At 44.9% G+C, this 27,477-nt stretch overlaps 1 protein-coding gene across 3 annotated transcripts in view; it reads left to right on the forward strand.

Annotated features, from left to right (window-relative positions):
* The window catches only part of zbtb7a (zinc finger and BTB domain containing 7a), a 30,562-nt gene extending 6,745 nt beyond the window's left edge, over positions 1 to 23,817 (forward strand). For 2 of the 3 annotated variants that reach the window (XM_080736654.1, XM_080736655.1), the window contains exons 2-4: positions 11,292 to 11,858; positions 15,438 to 16,393; positions 19,160 to 23,817. In XM_080736654.1, the coding sequence (XP_080592780.1) occupies positions 11,370 to 11,858; positions 15,438 to 16,393; positions 19,160 to 19,598 (1,884 nt within the window). In that variant the 5' untranslated portion in view covers positions 11,292 to 11,369 and the 3' untranslated portion in view covers positions 19,599 to 23,817. The remainder of the gene's footprint in view (positions 1 to 11,291; positions 11,859 to 15,437; positions 16,394 to 19,159) is intronic. The other variant, XM_080736656.1, reaches the window with a different exon arrangement.
* Positions 23,818 to 27,477: the final 3,660 nt, after the last annotated feature.

Here is a 27,477-nt window from a genome sequence, read left to right on the forward strand (position 1 = left end):
ACATTTAGAATGATTGTGTCGTAGAGTTTCTTTATCCAATATAGACATATTGTTCAATATTGTGTCGTTGTACAGTGTGTCTGGGCAATGTGACATGTCCTATATTGCTCTCAGCCTGCATGCAAATAATTATTATCCATGAGAAATTACTTCTATGAATAGATCACATGCTTTGCATGACAGACATTTTCTACAAAGTAACTGCAATAATAACTGTGGTAACCCTATATAAAAGCAGTACAGTACAAGTAAAACAAAAAATCAACAAAAGCATTAGCTTACAGAAGGTTGTTTATCTTTCAGAAACACCATCAGGAAAAAAAGAGGGACAGCTATGCTGCCAGTCCCTCTTGTATTTCCGATTCTTCTTTCTTTATCATCTTCTTCAAATCGGGAAATCTGGTCCAGTCCAGCCCTATGCCAAAGTTACTCACCAAACATCCATTGTGGGCCAATAGTCCTAATGGTGGCGCTACAGCTACTGTCTGAACTCTGAAGTTTCAAATGTTGAAAATCCATGACAAATCAGTCGTGCGTTCTGTGACTTTGGAACTTTCACCAAAACGTAGTCCCAATTGAACAGAAATCTTCATAAGCGTCGGAGCCGATAGGAATGATTTCATCATTCTATTTTTCTCATACAAAAGAAAGGTTTTTATTTATTTATTTAAATATATAAATATTCACATTATGGCAGTGTGAATTGCTGATTATTTTTTTTTGGCAATTTACGGATACAGTGAAGAAGAGTGAGAGAGAGACAGGAAATGCAGATAGAGAGCAGGGGGTTGACATACAGCCACCCGGGAATTGAACCTGGCCACTTGCTGTCAGGCTTTTAGTAAGGGGATTTTATAAGATATTTCACCAATCTGCGAAGTACATCGTTACCAAGAAATTTCTTCACCAATGTGTTTCTAAAGGTGTGTAATAATATGTACTAAAAGATTGAAATTCAACTCCCGGGGGAAACCTCATAAAAAAACGTATTTGTGTTTGTGTCCCATTAATTTAATATACAGGAAAAAAATAAATCTGCTTTAAGTAGCATGTGAGGGGTCAAACTAGGGTTTTTTCATGATGCTAAATCCTTTGCAAGCATTTGTTTTGCATGAAAAACATTCCTTGGGCTAAAACGGACGCACAAAACAATGGTTTAGTGATGAATCATCACTTTTCACCATTTGTAGCCCACGGAAGGTTTTTCGTGCAAAACAAATGCTTGCAATAGATTCAGCATCATGAAAAACTACTTAAAGCATATTTATTTTTTGTATAGTAAAGTTAATGGGACACAAACACAAATCATTTTTTTCCCCCGGGAGTTGAATTTCAACCTTTTAGTACATATTATTACACACCTTTAGAAACACATTGGTGAAGACATTTCTTGGTAACGATTTACTTAGCAGATTTTCTTAGGTTCCCCTTACTATTTAGAGCCCTTGCGGTATGCATCATAACCACTTGGCTATCAGGTAGCCCTGTGCCTAGTTGTTTCCCATCTTCATTTGTTAATTACATGGGCTTATTTCACTGAAATGCACCTTGGCGAATGGCGATGCAGTAACTCTGAGAATTAGAAGGTCCCCGGTTTGAACCATGGCTCTTCAAGGCTTGTTTTCTCTTGACAAAAAAACATAACCCTAAATCAATGCCTGTGCAACTTTTGCAAAAAACGAAAACAAACAAACACGTATTAAATGGAAATTCTGTTCAGATCATTTTCCTATAGCACCTAAACCGTTGCTCCATGGTGATAAAAGCCAAGTAGCCTAATTAGAACTCTACGATCTAAGCTTAAATTCACATAGCGTGAAGACATGTGGTTTCTCACTTAGTAAGTAGCTCAACAAGTTCATGACTTTCCCTTGGTGTTTAGCGCAATGACACCCACCAAAAAAGCATCCGCACATACGCTGCAAGTGAGAGCGGCTGCATTCATGAACATGGAGCAGAAGAAAAGCACCATCCATGCACTTACTCTTGTGTCTGGTGGGTTTCGTGCGTATTGTTGTGAGTTTGAGTCCTGGGGGATGCAGAATTGAGCTTTGTGGATTAGAGGCATGTGATTTAAATCTTATTCTCTTCCTCTCTCTCTCTCTCTCTCTCCCTCGCTCTCTGTCGTGACATCACCACTTGTTGATGATCACAAAGAAGAGCAACATTTAAATTGGTCAAATTTCAACTAAGGGTGTAGATGTGTTTTTAACTGTAATAATAACTGTAATGTAAGCTATTTTATGTGAAAGTTAAAAAACAACTCTGATAATGGTAACCCATCTTCGGCGGGGACTCCTTTTGGTGTTTTTACCCCTCAGGACGGGAACCCCTTTTGGGGGTTTTGTTGCTATGTACAGTATATAGCAGCATAATGTTTTTGTAATTTTTGAATAAATATTTGAAGTTTTTCAGAAAATTTAGGTCATTATGTAGAAGGCGTTTTTAGAATCGGCCTCAGTCCTAAATGGGTTAAACAATACACTTTTGCTGGGTTATATTTCTTCTCACTAGATCCATGTACTGTAACAGTAACTAACATGATGTATGCATGGGTGCTCCCCTTTTTGAGTCAAAAGGTTCTGGGATTGATACCAGGAACTCGCTGTTGTAGCATCAACAAAACTCTGCTCATAAGTCCAGGCCAGGCCAGTCCTCAGATTGCCTGGGCCGATCATCGCTGCGTAGCATCTGTAATTCCTCTGCTTACATTCTGGTCTATCTACTTACTGTGAGACACACCTGAAGTTATTGAGGGTTAAGCTCTGTTTCTGTTCTGTTGTAATCTAGGAATGACTGGTATGTATGTATCAGATACAGAGATACACGCAAAGATACTTGGACACTGTAAACCACTGGTTCCCAAACAGTGGGTCGGGACCCATTTGTGGGTTGTGGACACATTTTTATGGGTCCCGTTATTTTTAGTTTTTTTAAATTATTATTTCAAAACATTTTCAAAAAACATTTCCCAAAAAGCAAAGATCATTTTCAATAATAAATAAAAGAAAAAGCTAAGAAATTCCATACATTTTGAAAAAAATGTTTAAGAAGTATTGAAAATAGCTGATCTACATGCTCACAACTAGTGCTGCACGATATGGACAAAAATGCACATTTCGATATTTATGGCAAATATCTCGATGTCGATATGACATGACATGACTATTATTATTTGGTATTGTAACTGTAGAAACAGTGAAAACTAAGCATTATTTTAAAAAAAAGAGCATAATGGACGTGGAAGTGCCGTTCTATTGCTCAGGACAGACCTCTGTCAAATGTGTAAATCAGCACATGTGCAACAGACTTTTATAAGGGTTCCCTGCTTCATCTCTCTCAGCTAAATTAATATTATATTAATAATAGTTATAATATTTGACTCATCAGCACATTAGTGCTTTTATTTTTTTAGGGTCATCATGGGGCCCCCCTGCTAGGACTCACAACGCTGCCCGAAGTGAGCTGTTTTCACTAGTTTAAGTCCCGGGCAAAGGTCTAATTTCTCTTTTGGGTCTTGAGCTTGGGAACCACTGCTGTAAACGATTCAGTCCTGCTAGACTTAGAACTCGGTGCACAGACACGGTATCTAAAACATAGAACTCGGTGCACAGACACGGTATCTAAAACAACGGCTCCCACCCTGTAAGCTGGTGGGCCGTGAGGATATTGCAAGTGGGCCCCCAAATAATTGGCAAAACATAACAGGGGCGTCAATTGGGTATGGCAGGGATATGTAGCTGCCATACCCTGGGTCCAGGGGAGAAGATAAAAGTTAGTTCCATGAATGTCTCTTCGTCTATCTGTGCGGGTTATTATGTTGGTAAATTGCAGTAAAATAACTACAAATGCAAAACTTAACAAAATGGTCACTTTAACAAGGTATTATAATTATATTATAGGTATATATATTTATATATTATATGTACTTCTTAAAATAAATATATCATTGCCTGTTGCTAAGGTATTGCAACATGACTGGTGTCTTGCACGCGCGCAAAGGCTCGCGTGCAAGACACCAGTCATGTTGCCATACCTTAGCTTTTTCTGAACTGACGCCACTGAAACATAAATATTTCATTGATAATATAGCATGAATATAAAAACATCAACAACAAGAAAATGGCGGAACACAATCAATTGTTTGATCATTAAAATAAACTCTGAAACCAATGCTGACCACTTAACACTTCAGAAGGGTGGGCCGCGGATGCTTTCCAGATTTTCCAAAGGGCCTTGATCCAGAGAAGGTTGGGAATAACTGGACTAGAAGTAACGTCAGCGCTCGCGTGTGTTTGTGTATTTGACAGTGAATGATGGACTGTGAGACATGTCTTGGAACTGAACTGAAACAAAGTTGACGCTCTACTCTGCTCTGGCCAGTATGCACTATGCCATGCGTTCAAATCATCCCTGAAATCTAATCTACATAGCTTCCCCTGCTGTGTGGTTGGTTTAAGAGTGTGTGTGTGTGTGTGCGTGCGTGTGCGCGCGCGTGTGTGTGTGTGTTTGTGCGGTTTAAGTGTGTGTGTGTGTGTATACTTGTTTTGCTATATTTGTGAGGTCCAAATGTATAGTAGAATTTGAGAAATGGACATTGTGAGGTCCACTTTCCTGATCCTCAGAAGAGAAATGGTTGCCATCTCTGGTAAAAAAAAAAAAGTTAACTCTTAGAGAAGTTTGCAATCAATTTATCTTTTTCCTGGGTTTAGATGTTGAGGTTAGAAGTATGCCAGATTTGTACTTGGTTGCATGCTGGTGTTGTGCAGAATGTGTCGGGCTGCGACGCATCGCAAGCTTGCAGATCTGCCATTTTCAATGCCATCCTAAGATTTTGATGTCCTCACGAGTATAGTGATACAAGTGTGTGTGTGTGTGTGTGTGTGGTGTGAGGCGTGTGTGTGTGTGGTGGCGAGGCGGAGTCAGAGGGTTGGTAAAGGTAAGGTTAAGAGGAGATGAGGATATGGGTGGGGCCGGTGGGTTCCGCAGTAAGTGGTGGTTTGACTTGCAAAGCAGGGCAGTGTGTGCATGCAGCCCCAGCCTTTAGAGAGGAAGGGCCGTCCCCTGGAACTGAGTAGGGACACAACCGGCCGGGCCGCTGCTCTGCTGTACACCAGACTGCGGGCCTTGTCACCCACAGACATGAATTAGTGATAAGGAATGTTTCAAGCCATGAAGAGGTGTCAGGATCAGGTTTGTTTGCACTGCTTCCTCTTTCTACCTGCTCTTTGCAGGTCATTCGGGGACGAGTGGCTCCTCCATGCGGGACACTGCCTCCATGCTCCGTTGACGCTGTATTGAGTTAGTGTGTGTGAGTGTGTGTGTGTGTGTGTGTGTGTTATCTCCTCTCAGCTCAGCTTCTTTACCCCACAAAGCCGTGACCCAGGGTCAGCTGTGTGTGTCCTGGGGATAACGTGTAAGCGATGTTGCAAGCAAAGCCCTCCTCTGCAGGTGCTGCGTGCCGTGCAGCAGCGAGTGGCAGAGAGAGGCCAGAGGAAAGCAGAGTGGCTCTTTCCTCTTGCTAGGGCTCACTGAGATCTATTTCCACCTGTGAAGGACACGACCGTTCGCCATGTGGTCGCCCTCTCCCTAGATCCTTCATCCGTCTCATCTCATTCTCTCTCTCTCTCTCCTCTTTCCCTCTCACTCCCCCTCTTGTTCTCTCTCTCTTTCGCTCTCCCCCTTCCTCCGTCGAGCTTGCTCTCCCTCACTTGTCCTCGTCGCTCTGACTTGGTCTCTATCTCTCTCTCTCCCCTCCCTCAGCATATTCAAATACAAACTGAGTGGCGGATAATAAAATTTGCTTCAATGTCGGTCGGATGGGCCGTTTTTTTTTTATCAGAGTTCTTGGGGGAAAAGACGGCGTCTGTGTTTGTAGAGGCTAAGCTGTCCGCTGCCTATCAACATAGAATAAGGTTAAGGGACACACAGATAGGACAGGAACAAGAATAGTGGGTCTAAGAGCAAGTGGGTAGGGTAGACACTGTACCATATGTCAAGCACAAGGGGTTACTTTGAAATAGGGCACGTCCTATTTGAATGTATAAACAGTTTTATCAATTGCTCGCTCAATGTCTCCATTATATCATTGTTTTGCTCTCATGTAAACTGTTATTGACCCATTTAAAAGATAACCACGTGCTGAAATGAATTCAGCGTCGGCTACAGATTCATCCTACTTATGTCAGTGACACTCAAATGGTAAATAAGGGAAAACAAAGGGAGATGGGGAAAAGTGACGAGGAGATAACGGCGCACTCGTCCCAACTTTCTGCCTCTCCGGAGTCCGGAGCGAGCCTTAACTCTAACCTATGGCTCCAGCTGACACGGTGCCAGAAGTCAAGGTGTGGACAGGGAGAGGCATGGCTTTTGAGAAGGGAGTGGATGTGACCGAACAGAGCAGGGGAGAGGTGAACGTCACCAGGGTTGCCATGCCTGCTTGTCATAATTGACTTTGTGCTTGGTTTTTCTGTAAAGTCTCTTGTAAATATTGGTTGTTGCGGGTTGCAGGGGGGCTTGTTTGTAAAATGTATTTGCTTATTTGGGCTTATTTCCTAATGTTGTTTAAACCAGTGATTCTCATAACATTTCCATGTCAGTTACCCCTCAAATGAATGTGTATTTCTCCAGAATCTCCACATTGCCCCCAACCCCATTTTGTGTCAGGGATCCTAGATTTAAAATAGCCGATGCATATACAGTATAGGTTTAAACGATGCTCATGATGTGGCCTATAGTTGCTTCTTCTGGCCTCGTTTTCACAGACCTGGTTGCTTATTTTCCTGGCAACACTGAACGTCACCAACAGGTAGCAGGAAGGAGAGAGAGAGAGGGAGAGAGAGAGAGCAGAGAGCAGAGGTATGGGCAGGTACGGCGGCCGGGCACGGTGGTGGTGGTGGTGTACTGTATATGCACTGTAGCAGAAAGGCTAATCTGAGGAATGTCAACTGAAAGAAGTGCTCTTATAGCGAGTGCCCCGCGCCCGCCTCCCTGCTTACCCCCGGCCTTACCCCCTGCTGGGACGCCGTGCCAGATGGAGGTGGGTGGGAGCAGGGAGACTATCCGCCTGCCTGCGTGTGTGAGCGCGTCACACAAGCCCACCGTGTTTGTGGGTTTTCTGTGCGTTTTGAGTTATAGTTTGTCTGTGTGTAGAAATATATAATTTACACACACAGAGTATACGTGTATTTGAGCGTGTGTTTGTAAACTGACAAACGGAGGGATGGCTCGTTCCAACCGAAACCCCCCTCCCCCTGCACTGCGCGCGCGGCTTCAGTCGATCATTTTAATCTCCCCCCCCCCCCCACACGTGAGGCGAGGGGACAGCCTTTGCTTGGAACTTGGCACACAGTACAGGGTGGGGTAACCAGCTCAGACCGGATTGACAACCTCCCTTTTTAATACCGTTCCCTTTGCAGCTTGTTGCGTGTCCTCTTCTTCTTCCTCCTCCTGTGGGGTTTTTCCACAGGGTCTGCTGTATCTGGCAGCCCCCCCCCCCCCCTCCTCCCCCTCCCTCTGTCCCCACTCTGGCACTCCGACTGACACAGAGTGCTGCTGCACAGCCTGCCTCCCGGCATGCACTCTGATCCCCACTGCCCTCTCTCTCTCTCTCTCTCTCTCTCTCTCTCTCTCTCTCTACTCTGTCCCCCGCAAACTCTTACGTTTGCATTGGCATGATGAGCGTGCATGCACAGTCACAGGTACATAGCCACATGCACATGTATGTATAAGTCGTTGTTGGCGGGTGGAACTGGAAACCCTTTGTATGTCCAAAACCGTTCGTTTCGTATTTATCGTTTTTAAAATGATTTAAACTAGTGAAAATAGCCGATCTACAAGCACACAACACCTCGCGGTGCGAGGCGTTGTGTGCTTGTAGATCGGCTATTTTCACTAGTTTTGTGCATCAGTCTTGTATGATGAAGCAGGGCTTTGAAACTTGGAGATATGAGGTTTCTGGCCAACACTGACAATTACAGTGGCACACACACACACACACACACACACACACACACACACGCACACACGCACACACACGCGCACACACAGGTACACAGCCCTGCTTATGTATGCATGCTGCATACATGTACACAACCATGTGTGCATAAAATACCAATCTATGCATATTGCACAGATTTCTTCAATCGTGCGTTCTTCAGCCTCTCACTTATGTTACAACGCTGGCCAAAAAAAGCATATTTTAAAAAATGATTATGAGTTACAACAAGCCATTTCCACACCACTACACATTGTATTAATCTCTTAGCCAATATTCAGATTTTCTGGGTCTACACTCAAGTTTGTAAAATACACTTGTTGAACTTGTGCCAATAGTTTTAGCTGTAAAATTAATGGGCAGAAAAAGAGGTATACGGGGCTCTATGGTGTTACAGTATGGCTCCCCTCCAGAATACTTGAGGTACTTGCCTGGGCTCTTGGGCTTGTTGATGAAGAGTTACCCGAGTGTTGGAAATATTGGGAGATATACTGCTCTATGGAGCTATATTGTCGCTGTGGACTGGTTATAGAACAAATTTAAATGAAGAATAACTTCAGTTCTGGTTATTAAACCAGAACTGAAGCACCTTTCCCTGGCTTCCCATCCCTTGTCAATCAAAACACCTCATAGCAGTCAAAACAAAAGAAACTCGTCTACTCCTGACAGGTTTGTTTCACTTATGTTAACCATGTCGGGTTAAGTCAAAGGTGCTTTAAATGTGTCTTGCTAATTCATTTGTTATGACTAGGGGTGTCAGCATCTCACCCTCTGGGACTGATTTGATTCGCCATCAGTGATTGGATGCAGATACATTTGAAGCACCCAATAGATCGATACGATTCAATCCAGCCCTCGGGCCCTGTCTCGATGTAATACGATGCTTTGTGATATGATGCGTAGACAGTATTTGCTCACCGACAGTTGACATCCTTGTCAAAACAATGGGGCGAGGAACCCAGACAGGAGACGGAGGCAAGTTTGTTTTCTTTGAGCGAGGGGCGGGTGGACATGTGATGTGAGCCTCCACACACACGCAGGAGGCTTGACAGGCAGAGAGACGCAAGCATAAAAAACATGTGTCATATCGGGCACTGAAGGGAAGACCTTGTGGATTTAACCACCATTCGCTCACAACGTTTCTGATCAATGTGCGTTAGCGATATCATGAATGTTTAGCCCAGTGCCTTGGTTCGATTCTGAGCCATGCCTTATTACTTTGTATCTGGATGTAGGTGGTTTTAATGGCCATTCAGCCAAAGTGCGTTTAGAATCTTCTTTCAGGTGTTTCAACAAACCTGTCAGGTGGGGAAGGGAGCCCAAGGTCTTAGGAAGAGCTTAGAGTTGGGCCTGATTTTGTTGACATGCTTTAGAAAGGAGTGGGAACATAATGGACAGATGGCACATGTAACATTATGAAACCTTCACACAGCACATTATTGTCAGGCCTTGTGGGCAAACATATCACACACAATTCAGGTTTAATTTGAGAAGACTGACCTTGTGTCTTGCCTTTTCAATAGATGGCATGGAATTTAACACATGGAGTGCCTAAAGGCCCGTTTATACTTCCGTACGTTTGATTTTGTGTACGTTTTGGGTGAGAGAACGCATGCGTTAATTATGTCGTCATGCTTAGTTCCTCTACGTTATGTGCGGGTCGACCCGCCCTCCGCTCATATTCCGCTCCCGTTGGGGCTGCGCGCCTGTATTGCACCTCTCAGCACACGAGAGCAGAGCCGCAGAACAGATCGTTTCGCAACGCAAGTGAGGCGGATTTTGGCTGAATTAACCACACTCACCGAGTAGCCCCCCATCTCTTGAATCATGGTGATTAATCAATAACCAACAGGATTTAATATTTTCCGTCTTATTAAAAGGACAATGTCTACATAAAAAGGAAACTAAGATGGGGTCTTTTTTTAACATATTGTAGGCTTTACCATGGGCTCTTGATTAGAACGCCGTTCACGGCACGCCACAGAGCTTTCCATTTTTGTACCATAGAGCTATGGTTGATATTTACAGACGTTGAAGAACGACATCTTTCCACTCTTTTTGCAGAGGAAAGGTTATTTTCCTCACGACTGCCCCTACGGTTGACAACAGTGGCCGCGGGTACTTCTTGCTACGGACAAGTCCTGTACGTTCAGTTGAGAGGTGTACGTAATCATACGGAGAAGTACAGACAGGGAGAACAAACACCAAACGGAAGAAATCTCTCTCCCCCTCTGATCCTAGTGTCGACCTCCCGTCCTTATGTACCACTATGCATGACACACTTAACACGTTCACAGACGGTATTGCAGTTCATGCTATGGAGTAACATACGTAAATAGTAGCATAGATAGTAACATACGGACAAAGTCACTCTTAGGAGACGTTGTGACCACCGCAGGTCGCGCACATGGGCGCGTGCACATGGGTGCTTTGGCATGTGTACCCTTCTGCTGAGCTGGTCGAGTCATCACTGTGATGTCAGAACAGGTCAGCTATATCCATATATGGAGTCTGTGAGGTCAGATGTAGAGGTAGTGACCAGCTCCATATATGGAGATCTAGGTGATGATCAAGTCGTCTCCATGTATGGTTTGATGAGGTCAGTGTCGTGATCTTCTATGGATATCCAGGTGATGATAGTCAGCAGTCTTGGTTTGCAAATGAATTCTGTCGTGGCCATATATGGAGCATCCATATATCGGCATTGCCAAATATGGGCTTAATATTGATGACATCAGGGATCTCCATATATGATTGCCAGAACAGGCTCTCTTGGTCATTGAGTCAACAATGTGAGGTCAGCTAAAGACATTGAGGCGTTACCCACTGACGTACGGACAGGATCTGCCAGGTTTTAACTAATTGCGACCTATGGTCGCAAATAAAAAGATGAAGTACAACTGTTGGCCAGAATGATCGTTTGAGTTGCAAGTATACTGTATGTATAAAGATTGGTCTTCAATTAATCCTCTTTTAATGGATGGACGGGGCTAGGGAGGGACATGCAGTTGAGTTGGAATTAGGTCATGAACCATGGACTGAACTCTTGCACTTGGGGGGGTTTTGCAGCATGTTTTTGGCTTTCGTGCAATTTAGCTCTCGTGCGTTATAGTTTCGCCTTCTCATCAGCCTTGCGTAGACATCTGTGGTGAAACAATGACTTCCTCCAACTCCCCCATCGTTCATCCACAACACTGTATAACTATGAGCTGTGAACTGATCTGCACTTCTCTGCTTCTCCCCCTTTCCCTCCCTCTGTGCTTCATCCTCCTCTTCCTCTCCCCCGCTCCCTCAGACAGGCAGACGGACAGACGACAGGACGGACACGCGGGCGGCGGCTGTGCTAGGCGGCTCGGCGGCAGGCTGGTGGAAGATGTCGTCCGGGGCCGGCGGGCGGGGTGGGAGGCGGCTCAGGGGGACGGCGGGCGGCAGCGGGGGCGGCGGGGCCCGCGGCGGGGCTGGCGAGGCGGAGGAGGGCCCCGTGGGGATCCCCTTCCCCGAGCACAGCGCCGACATTCTCGGGAGCCTGAACAAGCAGAGGATGAGCGGCATGCTCTGCGACGTGCTGCTGGTCACGCAGGACCGCGAGTTCCCGGCCCACCGCTCCGTCCTGGCGTCCTGCAGCGCCTACTTCCACAAGCTCTTCACGTCGGGCGCCGCCGCCGACCAGCAGAGCGTCTACGTCATCGACTTTGTGGCGCCCGAGGCCCTGGGAGCGCTGCTGGACTTTGCCTACACGGCCACGCTGATGGTCAGCCACAGCAGCGTGGCCGACATCCTGGCCGCCGCCCGTCTGCTGGAGATCCCGCCCGTCCAGGACGTCTGCACGCACCTACTGGACACCAAAGTGCTTTCCCCGCAGGTAACGTGTCGTTATGGGGTGGGTGATATGGAAAAAAAAGTTACTTAACAGTACAACCAGCACAATAAGGTAACAAAAGCTAAAAGAAAAAGGAGTAACAGTCCATTTTGACCAGTGGTCCTCAAAGTGGGGTCCAGGGACTCTCTGGGTTCCTTTTGGGAGGTCTAAATTAGCCCTTACAAGTATGTAACTCTGACACAGTATACAAATGAAACCCAATGGACCTGTATAGCACTGTCAGAGTTAAGGGGAGACCTTGACATTTTAAAGTTTGAGAACTACTGGTTTAGACCAAAATGCAGGTTTAAATTAATTCTGCAATGAATCTTTGTATTAACAATTCAACAAGGCTCCCTCATTGTATCACAATATATACGGTATTTCTGAAAAGGCATGTCGTGGAGACATTGTATCGTCTCAACGATATTTATCACCATATCACCCAACCCTACGGGTCGTTCATGTCGATGAATGCACTGGTCTGACAGCTCTGCACAACGGCACACCGTAATTCCATAGTCCAGGGGTGGGCAACTTTGATGATGGCGAGGGCCACTATATCTCCACCTTCACTCCAGAGGGCCACATTGCATATTGCTACTTCCTACTTTGTCATTCTAGTATTGCATTCAAAAGAAGCAAAAATAGCAGATCTACAAGCTCAAAACGCACACAATTTCTGCCTCTAATATTTGACAATTTGGCCAATGTTTAATTTGTAATATTAAAGTTATTAAAAAGCCCTTAAATTGTCAGTTTAGAAATGTGCAAATACCCTCTATACCAGGGCTACGCAACTTAAGATAGCTCAGGGGCCACTCAGCAAAATACAAAATGTCAGAGGGCCGCAGGCTAGAACTAGAAGCAGTGCTCTTCCGAGCACAGGTCTCCACCAGGCCGTGCGTCCTGGTGGTGCTACTGTATAATAGGCCAATGTAAAAAGGGTGGCATATGTTCTTCACCTTAGATCTTTCATGGCAATCTGATGCTGCATGCATGATTTGAAGCATTGTGTGCCAAAAAAATGAGTTTTGCTAAAGTCTACCTGCTGGTGGCGCTATAACAGGCCAATGTGAAAAAGGTAGCATTTGTTCCTTGACCTAGTGGGAATATGTGTGGCAAATTTCACGGTAATCGCAAGCTGCGTTGATGATTTGAGGCATTTTGTTCAAAAACGGAGCAATCCTGCAAGCTTTGGAAGCCAATATTAGCCAATCAGGATGGAATATGAAATACAGACGGATCGGACTTGATCACATGACTATAGAGATACTGTGTACCGATTTGCGTGATCTTTGGATAAAATCTCAAGGAGTAATATCCAAAAATGTGTTTTACATAAGTCGGCCCAAAGGTGGCGCTATAAAAGGCTGATGTGAAAAATGCAGGGCAAAGGTTTATCCTTAGCCTCTAGGGAATGCGCTTACAAAGTTTGAAACTGATCGATGGAGTTATAGGTAAAACCACAAATCGGCCTGTTATAGCGCCACCATGAGGCTGATTTCAAAAATGTTAAGTGGCATTTCTTCTTCGACCTAGTGGGAACATTTGTGCGCGATTTCATGATAATTGCACTTTGCGTTTGGGATTTGAGGCATTTTGTTCCAAACGGCTCAATCCTACAAACTTTGGAAGCCAATCTTAGCCAATCAGGATGGAATATGAAAAATCGGACAGATCCGTGTCGATCACATGACTGTCGAGATACTGCCTACCGATTTGTAGGATTAGTGCGTTAAGGAAACGCACTAGAAAACAGCCACATTTCCATCTGTTAGGACAAACCTCAAAGAACAAAAAGAAGAAATTATTAATGATGAAATTATGAAATTTCTTATTTTGGAACAAATAAAATAGCAAAAAAGTCTTGTATAAAACAAGATAATAATTGTGTCTTAGTGGTTTTGGAGATTAACTGAAAAATTATCCACACTGAAAGTAGACAAAATATATTTTTTATTGGTATGACCATGGCGGGCCGCATAGACATGCTGCTGGGCCGCATGCGGCCCACGGGCCACAGGTTGAATAGCGCTGCTCTATACACTTAAACTTTATGTAGGTTTGTTTACTGTTGAGTGAGAAAACATTGTTGCACAATAAGTTAATCATCTGGGGACCCCCCTGGGGGTCCTGACCCACAGGTTGAGAACCACTGTTCTAGAACATTAGAACTCTTCTAGTTTCTCCAACCAGTGGGTCGGGACCATTTGTGGGTCACAGACCAATGTTTGTGGGTCAAGACTCAAGTAAAAATCCCATTTTCTTTTCCTACATTTAAAAAAAATATATAATTGTATACATGTTAACACTTATGTTGCAGTGATTTTTTCTCTCCAATGTCCCGCGATGCCATGGTCTCCATAGACTTCCATGTAATTTATAGTGCCCGGATCGTGCACGCCCATGCCTAGATGATGCACCACGTGTGTGCACACTGTTCACAGCTTTCAAACAAAAAAATCCGCTTGGAAATCCGTTCAGGCATTCATGATTTATCAACCATTATGTTTTCTTCAGATGTAAACAAACATGGCTGCCATGTTTGAAAGAATGGGTTGGTATGGGGGTTAAACATGCAATTTCGCGATCGCGATCATGCCTAATACATTTCTGGAGGTCCAAAAAAGAATTTTGAAAAAAAAAAAAAAAAAAAAAATCTTCAAAAACGGCCCAAACTTGGGGTTGGCACAGGGGTAGTACCTTTTCAAACTCGGGAAACTCGGGGTTGGCACCAGATGTGTTAAAACAAACAAACAAAGATAAGAAATTCCTTAAGTTAGATCTGCTATTTTTTCACTTGTTTGGGTCCGAGGCAAACGTCTAATCGCTCGTTTGGGTCTCGACCTGAAAGGTTTGGGAACCACTGTTCTAGAACGGTGGCTCGTGATACAGTGCAGTGCTGTTCGGGACTTTGAAGGGTATGTGTTGTCGAAGAACTTAACTATGTAAGAAATGAGAGAGCTATCCCTCATAATAATTCCAGAACCCCCCCTGGTTCTGCCACTTGAAAGGGGAATGGGGCCCCTGCCTGGCCGTCATACCATACCAATGCCCCCATCCATCCGTTATCAAATAGTCAGCTTACATCATGGCCCTTATTAGTTTCTCAATCTGTCCCGTGCGCAGTGCCACACATACGCCCACTGCTCCCGGGTTACTCTAACACTTACTCATGCTCAGCCGATGCTGTGTGTATGTGTGTGCGTGTCAGTGAGAGAGAGAGAGTTGGGAAGGGGAAGGGGCGGGTAGCTCGTACACCAGCAACATTCTACAGACCCAGCATATCACAGCTAGGCTTCAACATTCACATGATGTAAAGCATGTCAGATAGATTGGTTATGTGTGTGTGTGCGCAGTGCCCTATAGTGCATTGAAGTGTGCCTCATCGCTCTGTGTGTGATGTACTACATGTATGTTCACATTGAATGGGATTTAGATGGAGGTGGACGGAGGTAACTGTGCACTTTTGTTCCTCTCTGCGTAACTCCCTCCATCTCCCTCTGTCAGTCTCCTATTTCTTCCACTGACACACTTTCTCTGTCCTTCCCACTCCCTCTGCTCCCCCCCCCCTCCCAGGCGGGCAGTGAGCAACGAGATGAAGACGAGGACGAGGAGGAAGGCAAGGGCAGAGGAGGCAGGGAGCAGGGGAATCGTCTGCGGGCCCGGGAATACCTGGAGTACTTCCAGAGGGGGGCGCACTGGAGCAGCAGCTGCAGCACGCCGGAGCTCAGGGACCTGCCCACAGCACACCTGCACTTTAACCACGGCAACGGCGGGGGGCCCCACAGCAACGGGGCCCCCGGGGGCCCCAGTGAGTACTACTCCCCTCTGGCCCTGGCCCTGGCCGCACAGGCCCCCAAGCAGGAGCCGGACGAAGAGGACGAGGAGGAGGACGAGGAGGAGGAGGAAGGGGAGCCGCCGAGGGACTGGCCACGGGGCAACGGAGGAGGCCCGGGCTCGTCCTATTACCCCGCGTCCCAGAACGGCCACTTCTACCTCTCCCACAGCGAGGCCAGGCTGAAGCAGGAGGCGGACGCGGACGAAGAGGGGGGGAGGGAGGCGGGGGACAGGGAGAGGGAGCGGGGCTCGGCCAGCGCCCTCCTGCAGCAGATGATGGAGCGCGCGGCCGCCGGGGAGGAGACGCCGGGGGACGGCGACGACCCCGACATGGAGTTTTACTTGAATTATTTTAACAGCGCATCGCAGCACGAGGACGCAGCCTCGGCTGCCGTCGCTGTGGCACAGGGACTGCTGCCCGTGTGGTCGTCATCACATCGGGGCGGCGCGGGCCAAGAGAGGGGCGGCTCGACGGGAGGAGGAGCTGGAGAGAGGGGCAGCGGCGGGGAGAGGGGGGGTGGAGGAGGAGGAGGAGGAGGGGCCGGAGGAGAGCGGAAGATGCGCTCCAAGGCCTTCCAGAAGTGCCCCATTTGCTCCAAGGTCATTCAGGGTGCAGGCAAGCTTCCCCGCCACATCCGAACACACACGGGAGAGAAGCCCTATGAGTGCGCCATCTGCAAAGTGCGGTTTACCAGGTAAGCCCAATTAATGAGCTGACCACTCCATGTGAGATCTACTAATAGTCTTGGACTCAGCTCTGTAGACAAGCAACTAATGGCAGTCGACACAAAACCAAGGGCAGGGGTATTAGTACAAGGCAACTTAGCTTAGTGTTAAATTAGCAACTCCATTTTGACGATTTGACTATTTTATCCTAGACCAAAGTGTGCTGAATAATTCCTAGCTCTGTATTTAACCACCCTATGCTGTAGCCCGAATATATTTTTTCCCAATGTGTACCCAAATGCTAATCCCATTTTCTGTTCGTTTATGACAACCCGTGTGTCCAGGTTGTCATAAAGGCCTGTTTTATTGTGACAGGCCCCATAGCAAAGTCCTGGAATGTTAACATAGGGGTCCTATAAAAGAGGGCTGTGCCAGGGAAGTGTTATCTTCCAAAGGGCTGCTATAAAGTGTTGTGTTCTGATATTGAGGGGGATTACAGGACCAGAGTTGTGCCCTATCTGTGCCAATGCAGTAATTTGAACTTGTGATCTCTGGTAATGTTGATTATTGCCCACAGCGGAATGGTTCCCCTGCCCCCGCCCCCTCTCTCTTATTAACCTCCCTAATGCAATTTACCATGTGCTGCTCATCTCATTGTGGCACGTCCAGGCCAGGGCGAGGGGCTTGGACTAGTGTAGTACACACAGGTTCCCAATGTTTTAAGCCTGCCACGGCCTCTTCCTTGAAGCCATTCGCTTAATGAATTAATCAGTGGACATGCAAAGGAAATGGATGCAACAGGGTAGAAATACCAGGACCCTTTGCACTTAGCCAGCAGATAGGCAGAGAATCCAATCTAGACTTGCTCTCCAGCTAAATGTGTCCGGCAGTGGGAAGGGGTATTGTAATCGTAATCCTGTTTGATCAGGGTTAAGAGTGTGCCTCACGCTGTAATAAATCACTCCTGTCCTTTAAATAATTCACCTCTGTCAGTGTGCCACTTTGTTCCAAGGCCCTGGCCTGTGTGTGTGTGTGTGTGCGGAGGGGTGTACCTACTTACCTGCATGTGTCTCAGTGTCTAATTTGAGTAGTTTTGTCACAGATTATGCAAATTTACGGTACATGGCTGTTGTTGGATGTAGGGCTGTCACGATTATGACATTTTACATGGCGATTAATTGTCACTCAAATAATTGCGATTAACGATTTAATTGTGGTTCTGTCGTTGACAATTACATTCCTGTTTGGCTTTTAGGCTTTGAAGTTGCACATTGCAGATATGACTCATAACCTAAATAGGCTATACAAAGAAATTACTTACATATTTGACAACTTTATACTTGAAACAGTACCTTGATAGTGGAAATAGCAGATCTACAAGCGACGCGTTGTGAGCTTGTAGATCTGCTATTTCCACAATTTTTGCCTCTTTTTTTTTATATATATAATTTTTTTTCAACATGGAAACAATTATGACAATTATGAAAAATAATCGCAATTATGTCAAATAATCGCAATTATGTCAAATAATTACGATTAGACGATTGTGTAATAATTGTGACAGCCCTAGTTGGGTGTTGTATGATTATGTGTTAGGCGAGGTGCTGTGCAAGTTTGTTTGGTTGCCTTAACTATACTAGTCTGTTTAAGTGTCCTCAGTGAAGGGCTAGAAGTCTTGAGTGCTAGAAGAGTGAGGTAGGAAGGATTAGGGGAGAGGAGGAAGTCCTATTAGACAGAGACTAGGGCAGAATGGTGGGTGTAACATTTAGAAGCAGAATACCAGTGCGCAATGAGCCAGAGCTAGATGTATTGATTGTGTCATCAAGAGGTATTTGTGATCTTTGTACACACATTAGAGCATAGTAACTCTGGACCGAGCCCAACAGTTATGGCAGAACAATGATAATGTGTGTAAATGGAAGGCTTTAGTCAAACATTAGAAAAATGTATCACTTTATAAAACAATTTATTGTTTCTTTCTTTTTATCTTCAAGTAATGATGTTTGTTTCCCCTCACAAAAGGCATATATTTGAGATAAAGATAAACATGAATTTCAGAATACCGGTACTCAAAGGTTTTCAATAGAACTGTCATATTTGTCATCTGACTGGACAGACAATTTGTCACTTTACTTTTTGATTCAACCGTTCCTGGCCACACATTGAACATTGTACTTTCTTGTCAGTCTTCAGCAGTGAGAAATTGCATAGATAACAATGTAAAGTTTATGGCTTGTCCTCAGTTGACCTTGCTACCATGATGGAATTAGTCTGTTGGAAGGGCTCCAAAAGATGGCAGGGGGAGCATAATTGGACATGTAAACAACTAAAGCCTATATTGTACGTTGACCCATATGCATTGAATCATTTATTATTATATTATTATTGAGCGGTGGTAAACCGCTCCTAAGAGTGGCTGTGCGTGTGTCTGTAGCCTTTTTCCTCAGAGTTTTGCCATAGCAAAATGTGTGTACGTAGCATCATGTTTGTCTAGTGATGTCTGTAGCCTTTTTCCTGGAGCCTTTTTCCTTTTTCTTGTGTGTAGCCTGTATTACATCACCAATTACATCCTAAACCTATATCCTAGTCTGAAGACGTTATGCAAGCACGACCACCGCTCACTTCACATTGGGTGTGATTTGTATTACTACATGTAGTGGCTCTATGTGTACATGACTAACCCAGAGTAATATCTAGGACAGAGCAGTAATTTAAAGTATGTGTTTGGAGAGGCGTGAGCAAGTGCACTCGACATACTTTTCAATGTAATCTTGTTTACTTTGTGCCCTCTCCAGGCAGGACAAGCTCAAGGTTCACATGCGCAAGCATACGGGAGAGAAGCCTTACCTGTGCACGCAGTGCGGGGCCGCCTTCGCCCACAACTACGACCTGAAGAACCACATGCGCGTTCACACCGGCCTGCGCCCCTACCAGTGCTCCAGCTGCTTTAAGACTTTCGTCCGCTCGGATCACCTGCACCGCCACCTCAAGAAGGACGGATGCAACGGCATCCCGTCCCGCCGGGGCCGCAAGCCTCGGGTGCGAGAGCCCGGCCACCACCTCCCGGAGGTCCCCCTCGGTCTGCTGGGCCCCGGCGCCGTCCCGGGGCCCCGCGGCGCCAGGGGCCGGCGGCTCTCGGAGGCCACCTCGGCTCCGGAGGTGGAGGAGGGGGCCGCGGGGGCCCATGCACACAGTCCTGAGCTGGAGGAGAGGGCAGGGGAGCCGGGGCCCTGAGACTCCCAGGGGTAAGGAGGACACTGCTGGACGCCATAGTCACTCTGCACCGACCTGTGAGATGGGCCACAGAACAGAGAGGAGAAGAAGAAGAAGAAAAAAAACAAAGACACGCTAAGGCAAACTTTAAAAGAAAAAAACACAACTAACTATTCCTCTATAAACCAAATCAGGGTGTCACAAAAATCTAATCTTTATGTTTCTTTCTCCATTTGCTTTAGGAAACAGAGTAGACACAAACACTCAAGTCGGTTTGTCTGTTTAAAAGAGCAAAGAACGCTTCAAATCACACGCCCATGACGTCCACTTTCTGGGTCATTTTCTTTCCTTTGTAATCTCTTAGGGAGTTTTTGTACATTGGCATATATGCTTGGGCAAAATGTGTACAGTAGTAGATACAGAGCAACTCTGAGAAACTATGCAGTTTAATTTAGATTTATATTGGTCTTGTCCTCACAGCCTTCAAGCTCTAAGCAAGGTGTCTGTCAAGCGCCTTCTGGCTGCTGTACGGGTGAAACGAGGACAAATCCGCTGAGTGAAAACAACCCTTTTTCTATTCTTTTGCAGGTTCTGAAATGTACAGTTACCATAGAAACAACATTGCCACACTATGGCATATGCAAGTCTAACTCCACCACCACACAATTTTGATGCAACATGTCTTTCTCTAAATGCTCCAGAAAGAATCTGACAAGGGTTTGATTGAAGTGTTACTTACTCTATAAAAAATAATTATTTTAAGAATTTATGGTTAAAATTTTTAAGAGAAAATTACGTTTCGTGTCGAGCCGTATCCATGTTTCTGGGGGCTCTTCTGTTGCAGGGCTAGGGAAGATGAGGAGAGGAGGGTCTGTGTTTATAAAGCACTACCATCGTCAATGTATCTGTAGGCTTGACTACGTTGCCTCTTATCCCTCACAACCCTGCGATTTCAGCATTTCTATTTCCCTTTTTGATTTGTCTTAATTTTTGTTGTTGTTAATGTCGTTTGTTCCTTATTTTGAGTTGACTGCTTCGGGTACTTGACACTTTACAATTGTATACATTGTATATACAGCAAATGGTGATATGACATTAGTCCCTTCTTAATGCTGAGGTATACTTACCAATCGGGTTTTTCCTCTTAGGCTTGATGTCATATTTCTCACAGAGTGAAGCTTTTGGGGTGAACGAAACGAACTGTATGAATGTTAGATAAGAAAAATATATATATATTGAATTGAGAAACCCAAATGGTCCTAAACTTAAAACACTTGACATGAATAGTTCCTGCCCAAAGGATGCGGATATTGGATGAATGAATGTGCTTAACTTCGTGCAGTTTTTCGGAATCTGTCCTTGTGTGACAAAGACGCGGGTAGCATTTAACCAACAACAGGTTAAAAGAATGGCAGGGAGCCTGGATGGGAGAATGATAAGGGTGGGGAAGGAGAGATGAGCACCTTTTCTATGTTTGCACAGCTTTACTAAAGAAATCCAACAGAGTGAGGTGGAAGGAGGGTATATTTAAAGGAGGGTGTCTGTCTGGCGGCGGGAGAGAATGCGCAAAGGTTTATGTACGTATTGCGCTTTATTCCAATCGTTTTTGCCCTGGGGACCATGAAAACCATGAGGCAACCTGTGATGAAGAGAGCAATAAATACCTGTCCAAGTTGGGAGGCCAAATAAGAGCACAGCTGCAGCTGGTCGGTGGGGGAGGGGAATCCATGGAAGGGGAGGGGGATCTCACAATGTCTGTTGCATTCCAAAAAAATAATCTCCCCCAGCACAGCCACGTTTCCAGGCAGGAGGGGATCAAATCAGGCCTTGTTTCCCTTCTCTCTCCCTCTCCCTCTGTAGTCCTCTAATGCCCCCAAACCAGCCTGGAGGGGATATTATTGTATTAGAACTGGGTGTTGCTTGTGGGGAGGATGCCCGGTGCTGGCAGTTTTTTTGTGTTATGTGTCTGTGTGCACACGCATGCATACACGCGCAGTCGCACGCACGTGCCCGCGCACACACACATATGGGGGAGTATGTGTGCGTGGCAGCCAGGGTCCCTCTGGCCACATCATCATGATGTGAGTCAGCCACAGCCTGTTCAAACATGCACCCTGAACTGCCAGCCCAATGCTGTTTCTCCACACACACACACACACACACACACACACACACACACACACACACACACACACACACACACACACACACACACACACACACACACAGGGTCCAGGCATCCACTCGAGAAAGACAAAACACCAGAGCCAGCAAGTATGTGTGGACGCTGGACATTGTCAATGGCTCCATACATCTGGATTTGCTAGTTCCTGTGTTGTTGTGGTCCAAATCCTCAGTTTTTCCAAACTAGAAAATTGAGCTTGTGAAGGTGAAGGAGAGAACTAAAAATGGAGGGCCCCCCCCACACCACCGCTGCTGCAGTGCTCGAGTTCTGAGTATCAGTCCTTTGCACCTTAATTTGGAAAGAAGCAGGTTCTGAATGCACTTTGTTACTGAGAAGGGCACTTTTGTCAACGAAACGGGTACTTTGAAAAATACCAGTGGAGGACGACATTAAACTTATTCCTCTTTCCCAAGGAGGTGACATTGATCACCTTCACTGGTTTTGTTCAGGTTTTGATGACAAGCTGCCAAAAAAAGAAAAGAGAAAAAAAAGAGTATACAGATCTCTAAAAGAGAAGTCGGGTGGGTTCAGAAACGAACATGTTGGGCTTTGTTGACCTTAAAAAAATGCTTAAAAAGACAAAAATTAACCCATGTAACTGATTGCACTTGAAGTTAGTTGGTAACAAAAAATATAGAGTTCTCTATATGTCTTAATGCAGAGCAAGGCGATGGAGGAAGGTTAAAGGAGAGAAGGCACTTGTGTGCCTGTACATTGGTGGGTGGATGCATGCATGTCTGAGTGCATGCATGCATGCATGTGTTGCTGGCTGGCAGGCCGGAGGGTCTCAGGACAAGCCTGGATAAACAAACTTTGTATGTACCCCCATCTGGTCACCAGCTCTTCTCATGACTACACATATTTTTTTCTGAGGCTCCAGACCTCAGTGGCAATATTTACACAGGACAACAAATATACTGTATTTTAGAACAACAGACTTGGCTATTGTCGGTTTCGGTTGCGACAGCCTAATTCATACTCCATATAGTATGACAGTGTTATTGCCGATCAGTTATTTTCTACAAGCCGTGGTGTGATAAATCAAGGTTTTGGAGATAACTCTTTTTACTACATCTTTTATCAGTTTCTGGTTAGACCTCATGAACTTTAATTCTTAATTTCGGGTTCTCCATTATGCAAAACAGCTGATTTGATTTGATTTGTACTGTTTGACTATTTTAACAGTAGTAAGCTGTGTAAGCTGATGGTATACCTGGTCCTGTATATGGACAAACACAAAAGCCAAATGTTATGCTTGGGCAACAAAATGTCCTGCGATGTGTAGCGCAAAACAAAAAAGTATAATAAATAACAATTTCGACTGAAACAAATCGTTAACAAAGCATAAATCATGCTTAAAAATGAGAGGAGCTTTTGGCAGTGTGATCATTATGCATAGTGGTACATGGTATTGACTACTGAAATGAATTTTGTGTTAATGGGTCAGGTTTTTAACTGGCAACACTGAGACCCAGAGGCCATCCAGAACTGCTAAGCCTCCTGGACCTTACTGTTATTTCTACAAAGTCTTTGTCTCACTTATTTGTTTACCAGCCAAAGCTTCCAAAGTTTAAGTATAGAGGAAAAGCCCTCTAAAGGATTGCCGTGCATCTTATTGTCCCGTAGAGTAGACGTGCAGTATATTGAAGGTATGGCTGGGACACTCTGACCATGCCACACACCAATGTCCTCCTGAAAACATTATGCAGAAAAGTGTGTGGAATCATACAGACATTTACTTGAGTTCACGTTTTCTATTGCTGTTTATTTGTTTTTTTTCCTTATGGACTTTAGATTCAGAGGTTAATAGATGTAATAGCTTATACTTTATGTCCATCTTTGTTCTCTTTTTTTTCCTCTTTAAAAGGTGTCGTGCTACAGCTAAATTTTTCTAACTAATTTACATGGCTGCGAGCGTGTGTGTGTGCGAGTGTGTGTGTGTGTGTGTCTGTGTGTGCGCGCAGGTTAGGGGTTATAGTTTTGGGTTGTGGTGCCAGGAGGGTGGGGTAACTAAGAGGTAGGGTAAGGGGTGTTTTTTGGGTGGGGTTATGGATATAAAGCCTGATAGCACTGGAAGGAGTGCTTTAGCTGAGACAGCAAGAGTTTGCACTAAAGTTAAAATGTCCTTGTCCCGCTTGTGGGAGAAGGGCAGGAGACCTCAGAAAGGCCTGCGAGTTTCCATGAGCACAGAGCAGTGCGTAATACACTCAATGGTCCCATACAGAGTCCATCCAACCCCTCAACAGAAATAATCATCTAGTCTAAGTAATATACAAAAACGTCCAACAACCACAGATACCAAAGGAGAGAGTGAGAGAAAAAAAAAGCTTGACTTATATTAAAGTCATTGCACATTTTAAGCTACCAGTCTTTTGTTGGATTAATGGAATTTATATATGTTCAAATCTGAAGGCTCTTAGAAAGAGGTTTTTGGATGTACTGTAGGTTTTTGTGGTTAGTAGAAGCAGTATGTTTGACATTTGCTCTTCCCATTAAGAAATGTTCCAAAAGTCTAGGCCATGGTTGAAATACATTATGCCTTTGGGAGGTAAGGCCTTCCCAAAAAAAAAAAAACATTCTGAACATTATGTTTGTCCTGGTCCGATGACTCAAATGTATTCAGGGTGGCTATGAAGCATGAATTCCAATTTAAATTATTTCAATTTAGATTTTCTTTTTTTCTTTTTCCATCTCCATTGAATAGAGATCTTTAATGGATTGTTTAATTAGACTTTGTACAATTGGGGGGGGAAAGCTAAACATGTTTTTGTCTTTTGTAAAATAAGTAGTTTAGTTTAACGCTTTTATTGTTTCAGTTTAATTTCTAAATTGATTGAATTGAATCAAAATGTACCCTCACCCAAGTGGACATTGTACAGTAATAAGAATGTTCTCTCGGACTTTGTGGCCTTGTCTGAGGACTTAAGCCTAATTTATACTTTGTATATTTATACTTTGTATAAATTAAACAAATTATACATCTTATAAATTAGGCTTTATGTTTATTTGTATGGGTCCAGACAGTTAGTTTCAGTTTGGGGCTGGGGCTCTCATTCCCACCGAGTGGATACTAGCCTAATAGGGTCACAATGTGCCTTAATTGGACACAGGAGAACAACGCTCTCAGTCTCCTGTATTTTCCTGCATGGAACAACATTGAAATTGCACCACTATGTCCATAATTTGAGGTCATATTCTAAAAGCCGACAGTGTCTCTGTCCGGTTGTCCTAATTTTGAAATGCACCTGAAATTGATCATCAATCTCTATCAGTTCAGATTCAGAACTGTGTCTCTACGTGGCTCCACGAGTGGTATCTCCCTTAGCCTCAGCCCCAGACCAAGGTTACTCTGACACAGGCTACACTGAGATGGTCTTATAGCCATGTGGCTGCTTCTTTTTGTCTTTTATTTTGTTTTTTCCAAATTGTCCCATGTCTTAATCTGTATCAAGAAATTGGAAGTGAAACTTTGAAGGCCATAAAACAAAGATGACCAACAACAACAATAACTTTGTGAATAATCAACAGAATGAGGACTTTGTAACGCTGTTATGATGATGCTGATGGCGGTGGTGGTAGCAGCAGAGAATGGAGAGACTTGTTTGCTTTGCCTTGGCATTGTGATGCACACCTGAAATCTTTGTATTTTCCATCAGGCGCTCGATGCACAGCGGGCTGAGCGTGGCATATGCGATACGGCACCATGCACAGCATGGCTCTGGCACTCGACAGGCCTGGGTCCTTCACAAAGGCAGGTTGCAGTCTGTTAGCCACTCTCAGCCCAATGGGAACAGTTTGCACTTGGAGTCTTTCTCGGTCTCTTGGGGTATAATGGTTTGCACAAGGATGGGGGGAGGAGCCGGGGTGGGAGGGTTCGGTTGGACATACTGTACGGTACCGAAGAAGAGCTTTTCATGGGTGACATGAGAGAGCCAGGTTTCATAGGACTGATTGTTTGGGAAAATTACAAACCTTGACATACAATGGAGCTCCTCACAGATCTCACAATGGGGGTATTGCAATAAGGGTTTATGTTGTTAAAGGTGAATACCACTCATTTTCAACATTGAACTATGTTATTAAAACAGCCTAGGGTTGTTGTGTGGAAATAGGAAAAAGGTCCCCCCCTTCTGTGTTGTCTAGAACTGGAGGATTGATTGTGGGATCATGTGATCAGTGACATCATGAAGGTGTACTCTTTAGCTGCGTCTCAAGTGCGTGAATCAAAACACCATCCCCGTTCCAACAATGGACCAAGGGCGGAGCGCTTGTTTTCAGTGGAGACGACGGAGGCGCGCCGTCTCAGGTGACCGTGAGTCACGTGAGACACCGGCAAGCGAGCGGTAGCGAGCGAGTCGTCGTGTCGAGCGTTACGACGGTCGCATGAGCCGACTCAGCGCCGTTACCGAGTTATGTGCCGTTATGGACAGAATGGTAAATCTTCGTCCCCCTGACTTTCGGCACCTCCGCGCGGTCCAGGCGAACACAACGGAGCGCTCCCTACCTCCGGTTCAACCAATCACAAGCTTCCATTGCTGGAAGTGGGATGGTGTTTTGATACACGTGTCTCGCGTCCTTAAATTAGATCCCATTTCCTACACTTCTTTTCTATTTCCTTGTATGTTAGTCCCGCCCACTAACAATAGAACACCCCTACAAGGGAGTTGGCCTATCACCTGTGATGTTGTCATAGAAATGGGACCTCTCCACTTCTCTATTTCCTCAATGGGTGGGACTAGACTTGAGACGCAGCTATTGGCTTGCAGAATACACATTCACTGATCACATGACCCCACAATCAATCCTCAAGTTCTAGGCAACACAGAAGGTCGGGGACTTTTTTCTTATTTCCACACAACAACTCCTAAGGTATATTAATGACATAGTTCAATGTTGAAAATGAGTGGTATCCCCCTTTAAGCTGTTTTCTGCTGTACATGCGCAAGTACTTTTCAGGAGGAAGGTTTCCCTGCTTCCCTTTCTACCTGTCTGGTTCACACCAATATTCAACACAAGGGTCCTGCGAAGTTAAAGAAGGAACAATTCCCTCATTGTAGAGTGACTGTGACCAGCCCATTGCTCCATCTAATATTGATCCAGTGAACCATTTGGTGGAGTTGAGGGAGCGCTGGGGAATTGGTCCTAATAGTCAAGATTTGTAACATTTCCAAAAGTAGACAGGATGGAAACGCACAGAGAGGGGTGGAAGTTTATGTTGCCTTTTCCTACTTCCTCCCTCATTCTTACCCTCTCTGCTGCTGACTGGCCTTTGATCAAAGATCATACACTCAGCAGGGGGATTTCTTTTAGAACAGAGGGGGTAGGTGGTTGTGGGCAGGAGGGTATGGGATTCTTTTTTTCTTTGCTTCTTCACAGCCACCCCAAAACAATTGAGAATACATTCCATAACTAAGTTCATACAGTGATTCCCAATTTGCAAACTTGGCAGATTCCAAAGGTGTTTTGGAGAAGCCAGGAGGAGAACAATCACCGTTTTGCAGTTGGGTTTATTTCAGTCTTTCTATCTTCTGAATGCCCCTGCAGTGTGTGAGAGGGACACACAGACAGAGAGACATGTAGACAGCACACAGTACAATCATCAGTGATCATTTGTGTACAAAAATAGTGTACAAATGAAACCAAACAAACATTTAATGTTTGTTTGGTTTCATTTGTACACTAGAGCAGTGTTTCTCAAACTTTCAAAATTCAAGG

This window comes from Nannobrachium achirus (assembly GCF_963921795.1).
Source record: "Nannobrachium achirus genome assembly, chromosome: 1".
NCBI classification, from domain to species: domain Eukaryota; kingdom Metazoa; phylum Chordata; class Actinopteri; order Myctophiformes; family Myctophidae; genus Nannobrachium; species Nannobrachium achirus.